Source organism: Girardinichthys multiradiatus, chromosome 3, assembly GCF_021462225.1.
Source record: "Girardinichthys multiradiatus isolate DD_20200921_A chromosome 3, DD_fGirMul_XY1, whole genome shotgun sequence".
Lineage (NCBI taxonomy): Eukaryota > Metazoa > Chordata > Actinopteri > Cyprinodontiformes > Goodeidae > Girardinichthys > Girardinichthys multiradiatus.
In genome coordinates this window covers 28508409-28524010 of record NC_061796.1, presented here as the reverse complement: position 1 = coordinate 28524010, position 15602 = coordinate 28508409, and the positions used below count along the sequence as shown (strand labels likewise).

Here is a 15602-nt window from a genome sequence, read left to right as displayed (position 1 = left end):
TCAGCAGTTTAGGACCGAAAACAAGTATGTCTGTCGATGAACAGACATATATAAATACATATGTATTCATGGAAAAACCTTACGTTTGTTATCAAGGAAATACATATGTATGTACGTACATATGTAAGTACATACATATGTATGTGCTTACGTTTGTTATCAAGGAAAAACATATGTATTCATGGAGAAACCTTACGTTTGTTATCAAGGAAATACATATGTATTTACGTACATATGTAAGTACATACATATGTATGTGCTTACGTTTGTTATCAAGGAAAAACATATGTATTCATGGAGAATACCTTACATTTGTTATTAAGGAAATACTTATGTATTTACATACATATGTAAGTATATATATATGTATGTGCTTACGTTTGTTATCAAGGAAAAACAAATGTAGTTATGGAGAAACCTTACGTTTGTTATCAAGGAAATAAACTCATTCATCGAAAGGGGAAATAAACTGCAACTCACAACGTCTAACGCCAGAGGGCACAGAGGAGTCGCTCGCTCACCCCCTCCTCCTTCGACAGAGAAGAATGGGCAGCATCCTTCCGGGATGGATCTTTGTGTTCTTTTTGCTCAGTGGTGGTTTCGGATCTGTCCCGTTGATGCAGTGTCTTTTTTATTGCTGAATCCTGAACACTGAGTTTAACTGAGGCAAGTGAGGCCTGCAGTGGGTGTTCTGGGTTGTATTCTGGAATTTCTTTAGATCGGGATGTGATGTGCTTTTTGAGACCGTTTAGCCATCTTATGTTAAAAGCTATGCTCTATCCAGCTGATTTTTGTGATTCTACAGGTCAGGTAGTAATCTGGCCTTGGTGTGGCTTGTAAAACTGAACAAAAAGAAGTGGTTAATTACAGTTAATTTAGGATCTAACAATGGGGGCAATTATAACAATAGGGGTCCCTATAGGGCCAGGGTGGTTTGGGTAGCTTTTCTCCCTCAAAAACTGCATTTTGCATTTACTCGGATCACCTTTGGCTGATGTTAACATTTTCTGGATGATCTGAAATATTTAAAAATGACCAAAAAGAACAAAAAACAGAAATATCTGCATGTGAGCAAATCCACATATCTGTATATCATGCAGTCAGTAATTAATGTGTTCCTGCATTATTATTTTATGATTGATTTGAGACACGCACCCCTTGTTGTAACTTAAATTTTAGACACGGTGTTCACGGCATTTTAAATCTTTTTACCATCCCACTATCCACCCGCTGACAACAAACACACAACCGCCCACATGTGCTCAGTAACACCTGGAACACCCCCAGGTAGCCTCCAGACGTTGGTATATTCCTTCATGTGTTGTCATAGTAACATCAGTGAGAATTTCTCTCATGCCAACTTATTATATTAACACACACACACACGCACACACATACACACACATAAAATATATCCTGTTTTGACCGCTTGTTTATGTGTGTGTGTTTGTCAGGAAAGTGTGTATGGGCGCCATGCTGAGAGTGCATGTCAAGTTCTCTGTCAGCGTTGTGTGTGTTGGGGGGGGTTGATGCATTCCAGTCTGTAGCAGTGGGCTTGGGACTATCTCTATCCACCCCTCTGTTTTATGTCTGTCTCTTTTTCTGTGTGTTGTGGTGAGAGTTTTACTCTATCTCAAACATCTATTGGATGATTCACCCAACAAATAGGGTTCGTTTATGTCTATCTTGTGTGAAGCGGTGTGTTTGCTCACACATTTAATGGACTGCAAAGGGAGGGAGGTAGGTGAGTTGGCAAATAGAGCAAGAGATGTTGGATACGGTGAGGATGAAAGAATACACATGCTGTTTTTTGAAAAAAATGTGAATCATCTATCTGAATGTTTTTAAAGATATGTATACACACATCTTAAAGTGTTATTTTTTTCTGAAAGAGTTATTTTTTGAGTAGTGCTCTTGTTTCCATCTAGCAGTCATTAAACCACATCTTAAGGCACTTCTGAACTAGCTTAAATATCCAAGACATTGGTTTATTTTCAGTGCCCTTGTACTTAACACACATGTTAACCAAATTTAAGGTTTCGAATGGAATACAACTTTTCTGCAGTGATAGTAATAGAAATAAAATGCTTTCAGACCAGACCTGTTTTCTTGAGATACTGGAGTGTAAAAGGCAAAAACGAGACGGTGTCAACTTCTCTTCAAGTTGACCAACAAACGTCTGACTTTTTGTGCTGTTATTCACACCAGTTCCCAATATGCAGTGATGTCACCAACCTTGCCTCTGCTCTCATTACATTATTAATCGAGGCACCACAATAATATTTAAAAAACAAAAACAAAGAGGATGTAAAAGTAAGGTGAAGTGTAGCGGCATGTTGACTTTATACAGAAGCACACAGGGGGATAATGAGATGAGTTAAAGAAAACTGTGACTTACTAACTTTACTGAAAATAAGTTAGATTTGTTCCAAAAACCCGTTAAACATTTTTAGAATATCATTTAGTTCCACTAGATATTAAATAGCAATTGTCATCGCAATATCAATATGTGCAAAACTGCAACAACAAAGGACTGGTTTAATGCAACAACTTATGGTCTAATATATGTCAATGACAATGTATTCATGCTCTGTTTCCACATCTACATTTTCTATACAGTTAAAAACAGATATATACATACACTGTGTGTTATCACTGTCTGATATTAACCTATTGACAACTTGGGAAAGCCTAGATGAAGATGTTATGGCAACTGATTCTGCTTCAGCTTCTGAGTCGGATTAAATCACATCATTTCGGTTAAAGAGAGGCACGGCAGTGGATGTATTTGAAGGTAACACATCAAATGTGATGCTTTCTTGTGTGACATCATGGGATAATAAAACAAAATCAGCCAAAACATCTGAAAGAGAACTGTGAATGTATAATTTTCATATGCTGAAAGGTGCCATGTTCAAGTATACACAGCATGTACAGTGCCTTGCGAAAGTATTTGGCCCCTTTGAACTTTTCAACCTCTTGCCACATTTCAGGCTTCAAACATAACAATATAAAATAAAAAAAATTTTGTGAAGAATCAACAACAAGTGGGACACAATCGTGAAGTGGAATGAAATTTATTGGATGTGTCAAACTTTTTAACAAATAAAAAACTGAAAAATGGGGCGTGCAATATTATTCGGCCCCCTTGCGTTAATACTTTGTAGCGCCATCCTTTGCTGCAATTACAGCTGCAAGTCGCTTGGGGTTTGTCTCTATCAGTTTTGCACATCGAGAGACTGAAATTCTTGCCCATTCTTCCTTGCAAAACAGCTGGAGCTCAGTGAGGTTGGATGGAGAGCGTTCATGAACAGCAGTCTTCAGCTCTTTCCACAGATTCTCGATTGGATTCAGGACTGGACTTTGACTTGGCCATTCCAACACCTGGATACGTTTATTTGTGAACCATTCCATTGTAGATTTGGCTTTATGTTTTGGATCATTGTCTTGTTGGAAGATAAATCTCCGTCCCAGTCTCAGGTCTCTTGCAGACTCCAACAGGTTTTCTTCCAGAATGGTTCTGTATTTGGCCCCATCCATCTTCCCATCAATTTTGACCATCTTCCCTGTCCCTGCTGACGAAAAGCAGGCCCAAACCATGATGCTGCCACCACCATGTTTGACAGTGGGGATGGTGTGTTCAGGGTGATGAGCTGTGTTGTTTTTACGGCAAACATATCGTTTTGCATTGTGGCCAAACAGTTCGATTTTGGTTTCATCTGACCAGAGCACCTTCTTCCACATGTTTGGTGTGTCTCCCAGGTGGCTTGTGGCAAACCTTAAACGAGACTTTTTATGGATATCTTTGAGAAATGGCTTTCTTCTTGCCACTCTTTCATAAAGGCCAGATTTGTGCAGTGTACGACTGATTGTTGTCCTATGGACAGACTCTCCCACCTCAGCTGTAGATCTCTGCAGTTCATCCAGAGTGATCATGGCCCTCTTGGCTGCATCTCTGATCAGTCTTCTCCTTATTCCAGATGAAAGTTTAGAGGGACGGCCGGGTCTTGTTAGATTTGCAGTGGTCTGATACTCCTTCCATTTCAATATGATTGCTTACACAGTGCTCCATGGGATGTTTAAAGCTTGGGAAATCTTTTTGTATCCAAATCCGGCTTTAAACTTCTCCACAACAGTATCTCGGACCTGCCTGGTGTGTTCCTTGGTCTTCATGATGCTCTCTGCGCTTTGAACAGAACCCTGAGACTATCACAGAGCAGGTGCATTTATACGGAGACTTGATTACACACAGGTGGATTCTATTTATCATCATCGGTCATTTGGGACAACATTGGATCATTCAGAGATCCTCACTGAACTTCTGGAGTGAGTTTGCTGCACTGAAAGTAAAGGGGCCGAATAATATTGCACACCCCATTTTTCGGTTTTTTATTTGTTAAAAAAGTTTGACATATCCAATAAATTTCATTCCACTTCACGATTGTGTCCCACTTGTTGTTGATTCTTCACAAAAAATTAGAATTTTATATCTTTATGTTTGAAGCCTGAAATGTGGCAAGAGGTTGAAAAGTTCAAGGGGGCCGAATACTTTCGCAAGGCAATGTAACTTCCAGCCATTGTACCATTCAGGAAGGAGGGGATAAACCCCTGAACAAATGCATAAGACCATGTGAAGGTGCTGGCTGGATCCGGTAAGAGAGTGTCATTCTCCACAGTTAAACGAGTCCTGTACCGACATGGGCAGAAATCCACTCAACAAGGAAAAAGCAATTTCTCCAAAAACAACATAAATCGGCAGATTAGAGTTTGCAAAAGCACTCAGGGACAAAGAAACGTCCTAACTGTGAAGTAAGGGGATGGCAGCATCATTTTGACTGAGTGTTTTTGCTGCAGGAAGGACTGGTGCACTTACAAAAATAAATAGCATCATGAGGAAACAACTTTATTTGGAAAAATTTAAGCAACATCTCAAAACATCAGCCAGGAAGTTGAAGCTTGGGGCACAAATGCGAATGCACAATGGCACAAAGCATAAAACCACATTAGTAAAAAAGTGGTTTAAGGAAAACAAAGTAAAAGTTTTGAAGTGACCATCACAAAGTCCTGATCTCAGCCCTATCAGAAATTTGTGCAAAGAGCTAAAAAGGTTTGTGTGAACAAGTTGACCAACAAACTTTATATTCAGTTAGACCAATTTGGACCATTACTCTTTGTTGCTGGCCGCTTAAGTAAAAAATGTGATAGGATAGGATACTCAGCAGCACATTTAGTTTAAAACTTAACTGTATATTAACTGAAATCTAACTTTACACTCAAAGAGGCTCTGTTTGCAAAAAGCCTGAACAACAAATAAAAAGTGATAGTTTGACACAACGAATAGGAAATATGACAAAGAGAGAAGGCAAACAAAAAAATAAGAATGAGGAAAAGTTGGGGAAAGAAAGAAAGAAAAAAAGAAAGAAAGAAAGAAAGAAAGAAAGAAAGAAAGCTAAGTAAACAATGTAGAAGTCATCTGCCTAAACACTGCTACGAGCAGATGGACGGCAGATAAAAATAAACACGTGGCCTCAGGGAAGAGAAGACGAATGAAAAGAAGAGAGGATAGGAGAAAAAAGTAAATAATGTGATAAAATGTAATGGGTAGATAGTGGCAGAGAAAGATATTGAAGGAAAGATAGATAAAGTAAGAGTGGGAGGACATGGCACATTGAAAGGTAGGACCTTCATTATGCAATGAGGACAGAAACACAAATAACACACAAAAACACACACAAACCACTAATGTGCTCTTGTTTGGACGCCTACTCGACCAAAACACACAGAAGCACAGATGCAGCTAATTCAGAGAGGATTGCCCAAATTACACAAGGCACAGTTTCTCTCGCAAATGACAGCATGCTCTCCAAGCTGCTGACCTTTGAATAGGGGGAGGACAACGCCTCGGGGAGACTGTGAGGGACACAGGAGGAGGAGGGAGACAAAATGTACTGACCATGATGCCTGTTAGCAGACAGACTCCTTTGCCACAGTAGGTGTGAGGAACCATGTCTCCGTAGCCGATGGAAAGGAAAGTGATAGAGATAAGCCACATCGCTCCCAGGAAGTTGCTTGTCACATCCTGGGGATCATGGTACCTAAGAAGAAATAAACTCCAGTGTATAACAGATAAACCAAGCAAATAGTAAAAGATTACAGTTTATATGGAGCATTGCAAAAGTATGAATATCCCTTGAACTTTGTTACATGTTGTCATATTACAGTGGCGAAGATCAATGTATTTTATTGAGCTTTAAAGTGATAGACCTACACCAAGTGGTTTATAAATTTAAATCAGAAGGAAATGGGTACATTTTACATAAACATTTGGTTCTCCACCGGCTTTGAACACCTAACAACTGAAATTTTTTCCCAATCTTCTTCGACAAATAGGTCAAGCTTTGTTAAAGTGCATAGGGAGTGTCTAAACAGCCATTTTAAAATCTTCAGCTGTAAATGGTTCTGGACTTTGACTGGAACGGTTGAACACATGATATATTTTTGATATAAACAGTTCTATTGTTGCTCTGGCTACATGTTTAGAGTGGATGTCCTACAGGGAGATGAACCTCCGCCTCAGTCTCAAGTCTTCTGGAATCTCTAACAAGTTTTCTTCCAATGTTGTCCTGTATTTATCTCTGTTTATCACCCCCTCAGCTCATCAGTTTCCCTGTTTCTATGATGAAGATAAGCATCATTTACAGTGTGATGCTGCCTACACCATGGATGGTGTAGGCAGGGATGGTGTGTTTTGCATGTAGGTCCAAAAGTGCTTTTTACTCTTGTCTGACCAGAGCACCTTTTTACATGTTTGTTCAATCACCAGAATCAGAAAGGGGGCTGAATATCTTTCAGATATTTCTGACACTAAATGGTAAACGGACTGAACTTATATAGTGCTTTTCCAGTCATACAGACCGCTCAAAGCACTTTACACTAGAGCCACATTCACCCAATCGCACTCACTAACGCTCACACATTCATACACCGATACGCAGATCGGTAGGCAACTTGAGGTTAAGTGCCTTGCCCAGGGGCACATCGACATATGGCAGGAGGAAGCTGGAATCAAACCCACAACCTTCTGATTGCAAGACAACTACTCTTCCTACTGAGCCACAGTCGTCTGGACCTCGAGGACTATAACCTCAGTATATGGGGTGCTCCTACCACTACTCCACGCAACGCCCCATGTTCCAGAGTTTTAATTTTTGAAAACCTTTCACTCTAATATTATTCACCACTTTGTGTTGGTCTGTAACATAAAATCCCATTAAAATATAATGAAATGTGTGGTCGTGAAGAGCTAAAATGTGAAAAAGCTCAATACTTGAATACTTTTGCAAAACACTAAAATAATAGTAAAACATAACAGGACCACTGGCTCAGGCTGTGAATGTGGGCGTCAAAACTAAAACACGTGTCCTGCAATTTTTCCTAGCACTGAATAAAACACATTATAGCAACTCTATCATTCCTGTTCCCATAGCTACCAAACCCAGAACAGATCAGAAAAAGGAGCTCCTCTTACAGAAAAAAACTATTCAACAGAAAAATGTCAATTAAAGATGAATGTGAAGCAGGGCAGCCCAGCAGCCAGTCAATGATGTTTTTAATCAAGCTTATTAACCAAGTGACATTTCCCGTTATCTCTGAGATTATATCCAAATGCATCAGAACTCATCAAAACAGTGAGTCACTTTTCACCTTCTAGGGGTGGATCAGAAACATTACACAACCTATGAAATTAAATCACCATCCTTCAAATGTAACAGAGCCATGTGATTACCACTTTGCAACACGTCTCGTCTATAACTGAGTAACATATGTTTATAAGATGTTTTTCCAACATCTAGATTCTGAATCGAAAACAAACACCAGTAGCTTGATGTTGTATTCAGAAAACGTACATTATTTCCTGCATAGTTTAGCAAATATTACATTTTAAGATAAAAACAGAGGTCTGTTTTTCTCTTGATCCTTGACTTTGACAATCAATGCTTGTGTGATTTCTTTTATGCTACCAGATGTACTCTTCATAATGTAAAGAGTTTTCTTTTTACTTATGAATGTGGACCCCGAGGTAAGCTGCAATTAGTTTCTTCTTGTTTGCAAGATAATGCAACACAACCACTTCACCTGTGCTGCTATAAACAGCTGCAGCAGGGAGAAAGAGGTTTGAGTTTCATTCCCAGACTGCTGTGTGTACCCGCTGTACAGTTTCAGCTGAGCGCGGAAAGGGATTTTTTTGACTCTTGATCATTTTCCCAAGGTAAGTAACATGTTTCCCTTCACACCAGGGAAAAGTTCAGTTCAGGATACATTCTTAAAAACAGGACGATCACCTGCAAATTCAAACTTGTAGGATTTTCAAAGCGAATCAAAGGTGTTGACCGTAGTTTAATAAAAGCATAATACCACACGCTCAGTAAACTCTTGCATTGCACATTTACCTCTCCTAGTGGTATTATCTAAGCAAAAATTGCGCATCGTCAGTATATTTGCAGGGGTTATTTTGTAGAGAATCCATCTGGAAGTAGGACTGGTTTTGATTAAGAATGAAGTTGTGGTGTGTTGTCTACTTCTCTACCATTTAATGGAGGTAAAGTTTGAAGTACACCAACCGTTTGCTTAGAAATTATCAATCGTGAGAGTTTTTCCATCTCTGTAACTTTGCTGATCCCAAACAACGGTCTTATTCATTGATCGAAAGTCTGTTAACAAATTCTGTTTACGTTGACACCTGATACTTGATGGGCTCTGTACACATTACTGTGAATTTCACTGCATCTACACCAGTGGTGTCCAAACGTTTTGGTATTTGGGGCAAACTGTCCAAATCAAATGTCTTTTAAGTAGTAACCTTTTTATTGTGACATTTCTAAATGTTACCTGTACACAATAAAATACACACACATTATTATAACGAAACAAACAGTCTGATTTTAAACTGTGTGTAAACTGTTTTTTCTTTTCCAGATCCTGAATGTGTGACTTATTTAAAGAAAGGCCTTGGTCCAAATACATTTTATCACATTTTCTAAGGTGCAGAAAGTGTCGTTTTGTTTCTTTACAGACATGATATCGTAAAGTCACTTTGCACAACCAATAAATATATAACTAAAACATATTTTTTTAACTTCTTGTTAGTTTCAAATCAATTCTTTAGTGATGCCTATTGCACTGCTGCTAATATATGTTACATTTAGTAACTCTTTTTATTTGATTCAGTAGATAGAGATCATAAGCTGCTCTGAAACTGTTTGCAATGTTGCATAAGTTAGCTAAAAACAAACTGTACCAAATGTAAGTGTTTTGCATATTAAGGTGAAAGAATTTTCATCAGTGTAGATAGAACGTCTGCATAGTGTAGCATGGGATTAAGTAAAATTATCATCTGATCAGTAATACTATATTTGAGCAGCACACTTCTGTAAAAGGTTTGTCTTTAGGTTACAAAGTAATAAATAAAGAAATTTGCAAACCCATGATTGAATCAAACTGAATGCAAAACAGATAAATAAATTTAAAGCTAAATCCTGAAGATGACAGTTACACGGACATTCCTTTTAATTATTTTTCTTTTTGCCAAATGCAATCAGTTATTTAAGTTTCTTAATTATATCCAAACTTGTCACATAACTAACACAAAACAGAAATAAACTCAGATGCAGTAAACTCTTTACTGACCTCTCACACACCCGTACAGTCCAGGCAGCGATGATCCACAGAGAGATGCTAAAGACCAGCAGCACCGTCCCAGGGCAGATGGTCATGAGGGTTTTCATTACAAACCTCGTGTTAAAATGGACCTGAAATAGACACAACTGTATAAGCACACATACCGAGTACAATGGTGCTGATAAAGGACTGTGTATAGCTGACTCAATATAAAATAATCATCCTGTGAACCTCTAATCCCCAACTGGAATCCACACAGACTAGAGGTTTTCCTAACCAGCTCTTCAAATTAGCTGTTGATAGAAGCAAGTCAGTGAGATATTGACAGTAACAGTAGTAGAGAGCAGGTCCTGACCTCCATCTTGGGTCAAGCTTTACAGTGTCTTTGAGTAATCGGCCTGTTTCTGAGTAGCTGTTAAATGGGACTCATTTGTCAATAAGAAGCAGACAGTGTTCTGGCAGATGGATCATTTGATGGCTGGGCCATGGAAGGATGTAGTGGACAATAAATGAGTTGTCATTTTAGAGCTGCACTTCAGAGGCAGCTTCACCTCCTCTACTTGTCACTGTGAGCCTGAGGGCCTGAAGAAAGTCATCATGTTTACAGCAGCAAACTGTTAAATCACTCATCTGAAGTCTGGTTCCTCTCCATTTCTGCCCTTCCTGTTTTACACCTAGTTCGCCAATTACAACAGCGTGTCGCACCTTAACATACAGTATTGCTCTTACAATAATATTTATTGACAAATGCCATTTAAAACATGGCCTCCTTTCATCTATTGTGGTAATTCTCAAACTTTTTACAACCAGTTCTGCCTTGGTGGGAGAAGGAAGGAAGGATAAATGGATGTATAGAACATTTAGAATAAATAAAGTTCTGTAAATAAAAACCATTATTCTATCAACATGGCTGCCGTGCATCTAAAACCTTTTTTTTTCAAAACACAAAAAAAACCTCTTTATTTGCACTTTTCACAAATTGTATCTCATCAAATCTTTTACACACTCCCTTAATAAACATGTTAGCATGTTAAAAGTACAAAATACAGAGAAATACATTGTGGTCAGGTTGTTTTGCAAATAATAATGAAATACATGGAACGCAGTTTATTGTCATGTAACCCCTACTGGCAATTCTTGAAATTTTCTTCACTACACTTTTTTCTTTTTGACTTCGGGTGGTTATTAGCTCTGCTTCAAAGTTGATTTGTTTATATTTACCTTACAAATAATGGATAGCTTGATAAAGCCATCAAGCTACTGTTAAAGTATCACTAAAGGCATGCCAAAAGTTTGAGAACCATGGATCAATTGTATGACTTTGTTGTTCCCTCATTTCCATTTTCTACTCTCTCTAGTCTTCTGTTTTTATGGCCCTTTGAGCCTTATGCAATATCTTGTTCCCACATGACGCTCTCTTCTCATGCTGTATTATGAAAAGATTCACCACAGCTTATATCTAAGTCTCTAAGCACAACAACAAACAAGGGGAGGAACAACAAGCTGATGAAAAGAACGTCTGACCAGGAGTGCAGAATGAAGGAAGGAGCTCTCATATTAAGAGATGGAAGTTCTTGACATCTCTAGCTTAAGATTTCCACCACTTTAGTCCAGTTAAACCTTGAAGAAAATCACACTCTTGAATCCATACAGCAAACATCTGCAAGCACGGAAGTTTTCTGACCTTATTTAGGGCACCTATACTCCTAGAGGAGGCGTCAGTGAAGAGCTTGCTGTGCAGAAGCATGACTCTGGCGATGAGGTAGAGGCGCAGGAACATGGGTACACTCAGCACCATGTCCAGGTCAGCCTCGGCCTGCGAAGGCACATACGTGAAGGCCAGCCGTGCTCGCCACTGGAACTTAAAGTCCCCAGGCACAGGATGTACGGCAGACACAAGCAGCTCCAGGGTAATCAGCAGAACCCTCTCCATGGTCATGGCGATGCGCCAGTCGTCCGCTCCATTGTCTATGACGAACAGCTGCGGGACAGTAAAGACATGGCGAAAGTCAAGTCAGTTAAAGGAATGAGATGTCTTTTAATAGCTTTCTGGGAAAAAACTTTATGATGAAACTATTTGGGCAGTCTTCTCATCAGTACAGCAGACTGATTTGATGATTATAGATACGAGCAGCAAATCAGAGTAAATGTCTTTCCTACGATCTAAAACAAAATCCATTTAATCAGCATTTCAGTCTCCTCGCAAGTCCTCTGGCTTGTTTTCATATAACCTGCAAGGCTTGTCTCTCTAAAATTAAACCAGAGATGCTGAGTCATGTGGAGTGCCAGCTCTAACGCAAAACAGGTTTCTAATTATTAAATTAAATCTAATTATTATAAATTATAAATTACTACCATTTCTTTGTTTTAATACAAAAGGGCCTTTTTTAATAAACCCATGCAAGTCTGCAGGTTATGACTGGAAGTAAAGGGGAAAAAGGCCTCAAAGAAGTCAAACATCTCCTTTAAGGGGGAAACCTAGAGTCATGGGAAGTGTGATGTCTCATTTTAAACAGAACTAAAAAGTACTAAAAGTCTTTTCTGTATTTCCAACAATTCAACTTTTTATATCTGTGATCAGATCTCATTCTGTTTGCTCCATATATGTGGTCTGTATGTCTATTCATAAATACAATCTTTACAAACAACATAAATGCATGGTTTGAAAATAAAAAATAATGTTGAAAACTGTGAGGATTTAAGGAAAGGTTCTGCAAACCTCAACGATGAACTGAGGAATGTTTTCTGAATCTGAAGATAATTAGAGGAAGCACAGTTTAAGTAAATTTTTAAATATATTTTGATGCAATATAAATAAGTGCAACCATAGGGAGTCTCAACGGCAGTTCAGAATCAACCAGTCTGGTGAATCTGCTTGTTGTCAAAGTTTGATGCTTTTCTTGATAAAACCCAAAACTCAGAATTAAATCCTGTTATTTAATTAAAATATAAAACATTTTCATGTAGTTTATTTCTCAAATTTGGTAAGTTATCTAAGTTTTCCAAGAGACGTGTAACTTTTATGATTTTATGCAAATGTTGGAAAGTGGAAGCAAAGGAAAATGGCTTTTTGTATTCAAAAGGTTGCTGTCCACTGATTTAAGGGATTTAGTCAAAATAAAATAAATTATTGTCCATTAAATTTAAGTAAAATGTCTCTTCAGCAACTTGCATGAGAACATTATACAAGAATCATAAACAAGTAAAGCTTTGAAAATAACAAGGTATTAAACATACTTTCCATTGAGCTCACATTTCTGCACCAAAAATGTTTTTTATTGGTCTGATGTAATATTCTAATCTAAAATGTTGTGTTTTCATTAGCTGTTAGATAAAAATCATCATAATTAACAAAAATAAAGGCTTGTGTGTAATTAATCTATATAATATGTTTCACTGAGTTAAGTTACTGAAATTAACTTTTCAATAATATTCTAATTTGCTGAATATGACTATATACATTCATCTACATACTTATATACACACCACATACATATCTGTATTCACACAGATGAGAGATTTCCTATAGCATTTCTTTTTATAACAGTGAAGCCAGTCTTCTGCCAGACGACAACACCAAAAACAATGGGTGAAGAGAATGAGAAGAATTATTTTAAACCTGAGTATCTTTCCAATGGATGGATCAATCAGTCATTTTCTGCAGCGAGAGCTGGTAAGAGCCAAAGATCTTTCTGGCCTGATCGATCATCTGAATAAATTTCTTCTGATGTTTAACTGAGTGGTTAACGTACAAAGATATTATATTAAAAAAAAGGAGAACATACAGCGAATAACCTATGTGTGCTTACTAATGCTGAAGCTTCTCAATGTCAAGAGATAAAGATTTTTTTTGAGTTTTTATATATGAAACCTGCATGGAATGAGAAAAAAAAACGTGTGTTGCCAACAACCTCTTGAATGTGTTTAAAATTGGTAACATGTTCAACTTCTTGGTCTTTATAATTAACTTGATCTTCTATTTGTGGCAAAGCCCTCTGGTCTTACTAACATGAAAGTTGAGAAAGCTACTAGTAACAAGATTTTTGTGGCAATAGTGGCCCTTAATCACAGCCATCAGACAGGAAACTGGCAGAAGGAGAAGGGGGGAAGAGATATGGCAAAGGTCCAGATGACGGGATCTGGACAGCAGACTAACATCCTCCATACTTGGGACACCTGCTCCATAGCTACCCTGAGCCACCACAAATAGGAAGATATTAAGATACTGAGTGTCACCTGTGTCATCTGCAGTTGCCCTGTGTAGTTTTGTTTATGTTGTTTCTATACAATTTAAAGAGATAAACACATACCCCTGTGGAACACCTGTATTTAGGACAATACAATGCGAACAAATTGTACATTCTGTCTTTTAAAACCTGGCTAATGAACACAATGAGGTTGCTGGTCACATTTAAACCAACATTTTAAAGCAACATGGGGTAGATGTGTTATAAAGGCAGATGACAAGTCCATTAAAGTACATTATTATTGGTGTTTATAATGACACACATATTTTTTGGGGTTAATTGTTAGACAAAAAAATAAATCTCACCAAAAGAAGACCAGATTGGTTACAAAGCAACAAACAGAGCATTTGTATATCATATAGAAATTCATTTACTTAAATTCAATGAAGAATAGGCTAATAGACAAAGCCCTGAGTTATAATCTTGAATTTAGCTAAATATATCTCCTAGCTCTTTTGCTTGACAAATAAATTTGTATCAAGGAAACATGGTGGAACTCAGCCAAGAAGAAAGCTTTACCCCGCTAATTTTCTTGGAAAACAGATATTGGCTGTGATTTTCTCAGTGTGGGTGAATATCTCACTTTACTTCTGTAGATGACCTAGATTTTCTGCACATATATATCTACCTTTCCTAAAAATTATAGGCTAATATATTTGTTTATCTCCTAAATATACACACGTGTTTTTGAATGCATTCTTACATCATATGCATACTCATTACATTTACCACAACATTCATTTGGATGTTCCCTGCAGGAATTGCCTCAGACAGTATTCCTTGTTTTCTTTGTTGTCCTCCGGAGTGAAATCAAATTTCCGGCCTCACTACCAGCGTTCCTTTAATTGCGGTTTTCCCTCCATGTTTGTGGATATTTCGCGAGCATAATTGCTGTGGTTACTCTTGATATTGTCACTAAAGCTGGTGCTATAAGGAGGTGGTAAGAGCAGGTTTACAGTGAGGGGGCCCTCCCTCGAGGAGGAGCTGACAGGAGCTGGGGAGAGGAGAAGGGGGTGGGAATGGGGCTGATAACTGGAGCACAGTGGAAGTGGATGAGTGAGGAGTAGAGGAAATAGAGAGATAAATTTAAGGACAAGGGCATATCAGGGAAAGGTAGACATTTTAATGGTTTCTGCACTTAGAGGCAAATGAATCACAAATATTCAGACTAGTTGGACTGAGTCCCATTTCATCCCTTCCAAATAGTCTGTTTTGTGCATCCATGCCAGGGGGTAGGTGCGGCACAACCTTTTGGGATCTAATGGTGGAAAAAATAGGGACGAAGTCTAGTCTTTCAAACAAAATTGTTTTCAGGGATAAACTTGAAACAAACGGCTGCCAGCTGTGCTTGCAGCTACAAAAATATAATTTGTAATGGAATTTTTTTTAAAAGTATGTTAAGAGTAAAAAAAAACAACCCACATATAAACAGTAAAATACAGTAGTGGCAGCATTATGCTGTTGGATAACTTTCCTAAGATTAAACTGTGGGAAGGAGGATGAGTTTATGAACAGTCCCAAATACCAGTCAGTTTGGACCCACATCTTCATGAGTCTGCTTGAAAGCTGAAGATAAAGAGGGGTTTCATTTTTAAGCATCAAGGTCAGTCAAAGCAAACATTCAAGTTAACTGAATGCTTCAGGTGAAGACTTTAGGCTGGCTGAGCCAGAGAGAGT

General features: G+C 38.1%; 1 protein-coding gene across 1 annotated transcript in view; it reads right to left on the bottom strand.

Moving 5' to 3' along the window:
- Nucleotides 1–15602, bottom strand: part of kcnn3 (potassium intermediate/small conductance calcium-activated channel, subfamily N, member 3) — a 115420-nt gene that overhangs the window by 39625 nt on the left and 60193 nt on the right. Inside the window, exons 4-6 of the mRNA XM_047361961.1 lie at nucleotides 11363–11659; nucleotides 9688–9809; nucleotides 5954–6095 (exon numbers count right to left, since the gene is read on the bottom strand). Coding sequence (XP_047217917.1) covers nucleotides 5954–6095; nucleotides 9688–9809; nucleotides 11363–11659 — 561 coding nt within the window. The remainder of the gene's footprint in view (nucleotides 1–5953; nucleotides 6096–9687; nucleotides 9810–11362; nucleotides 11660–15602) is intronic.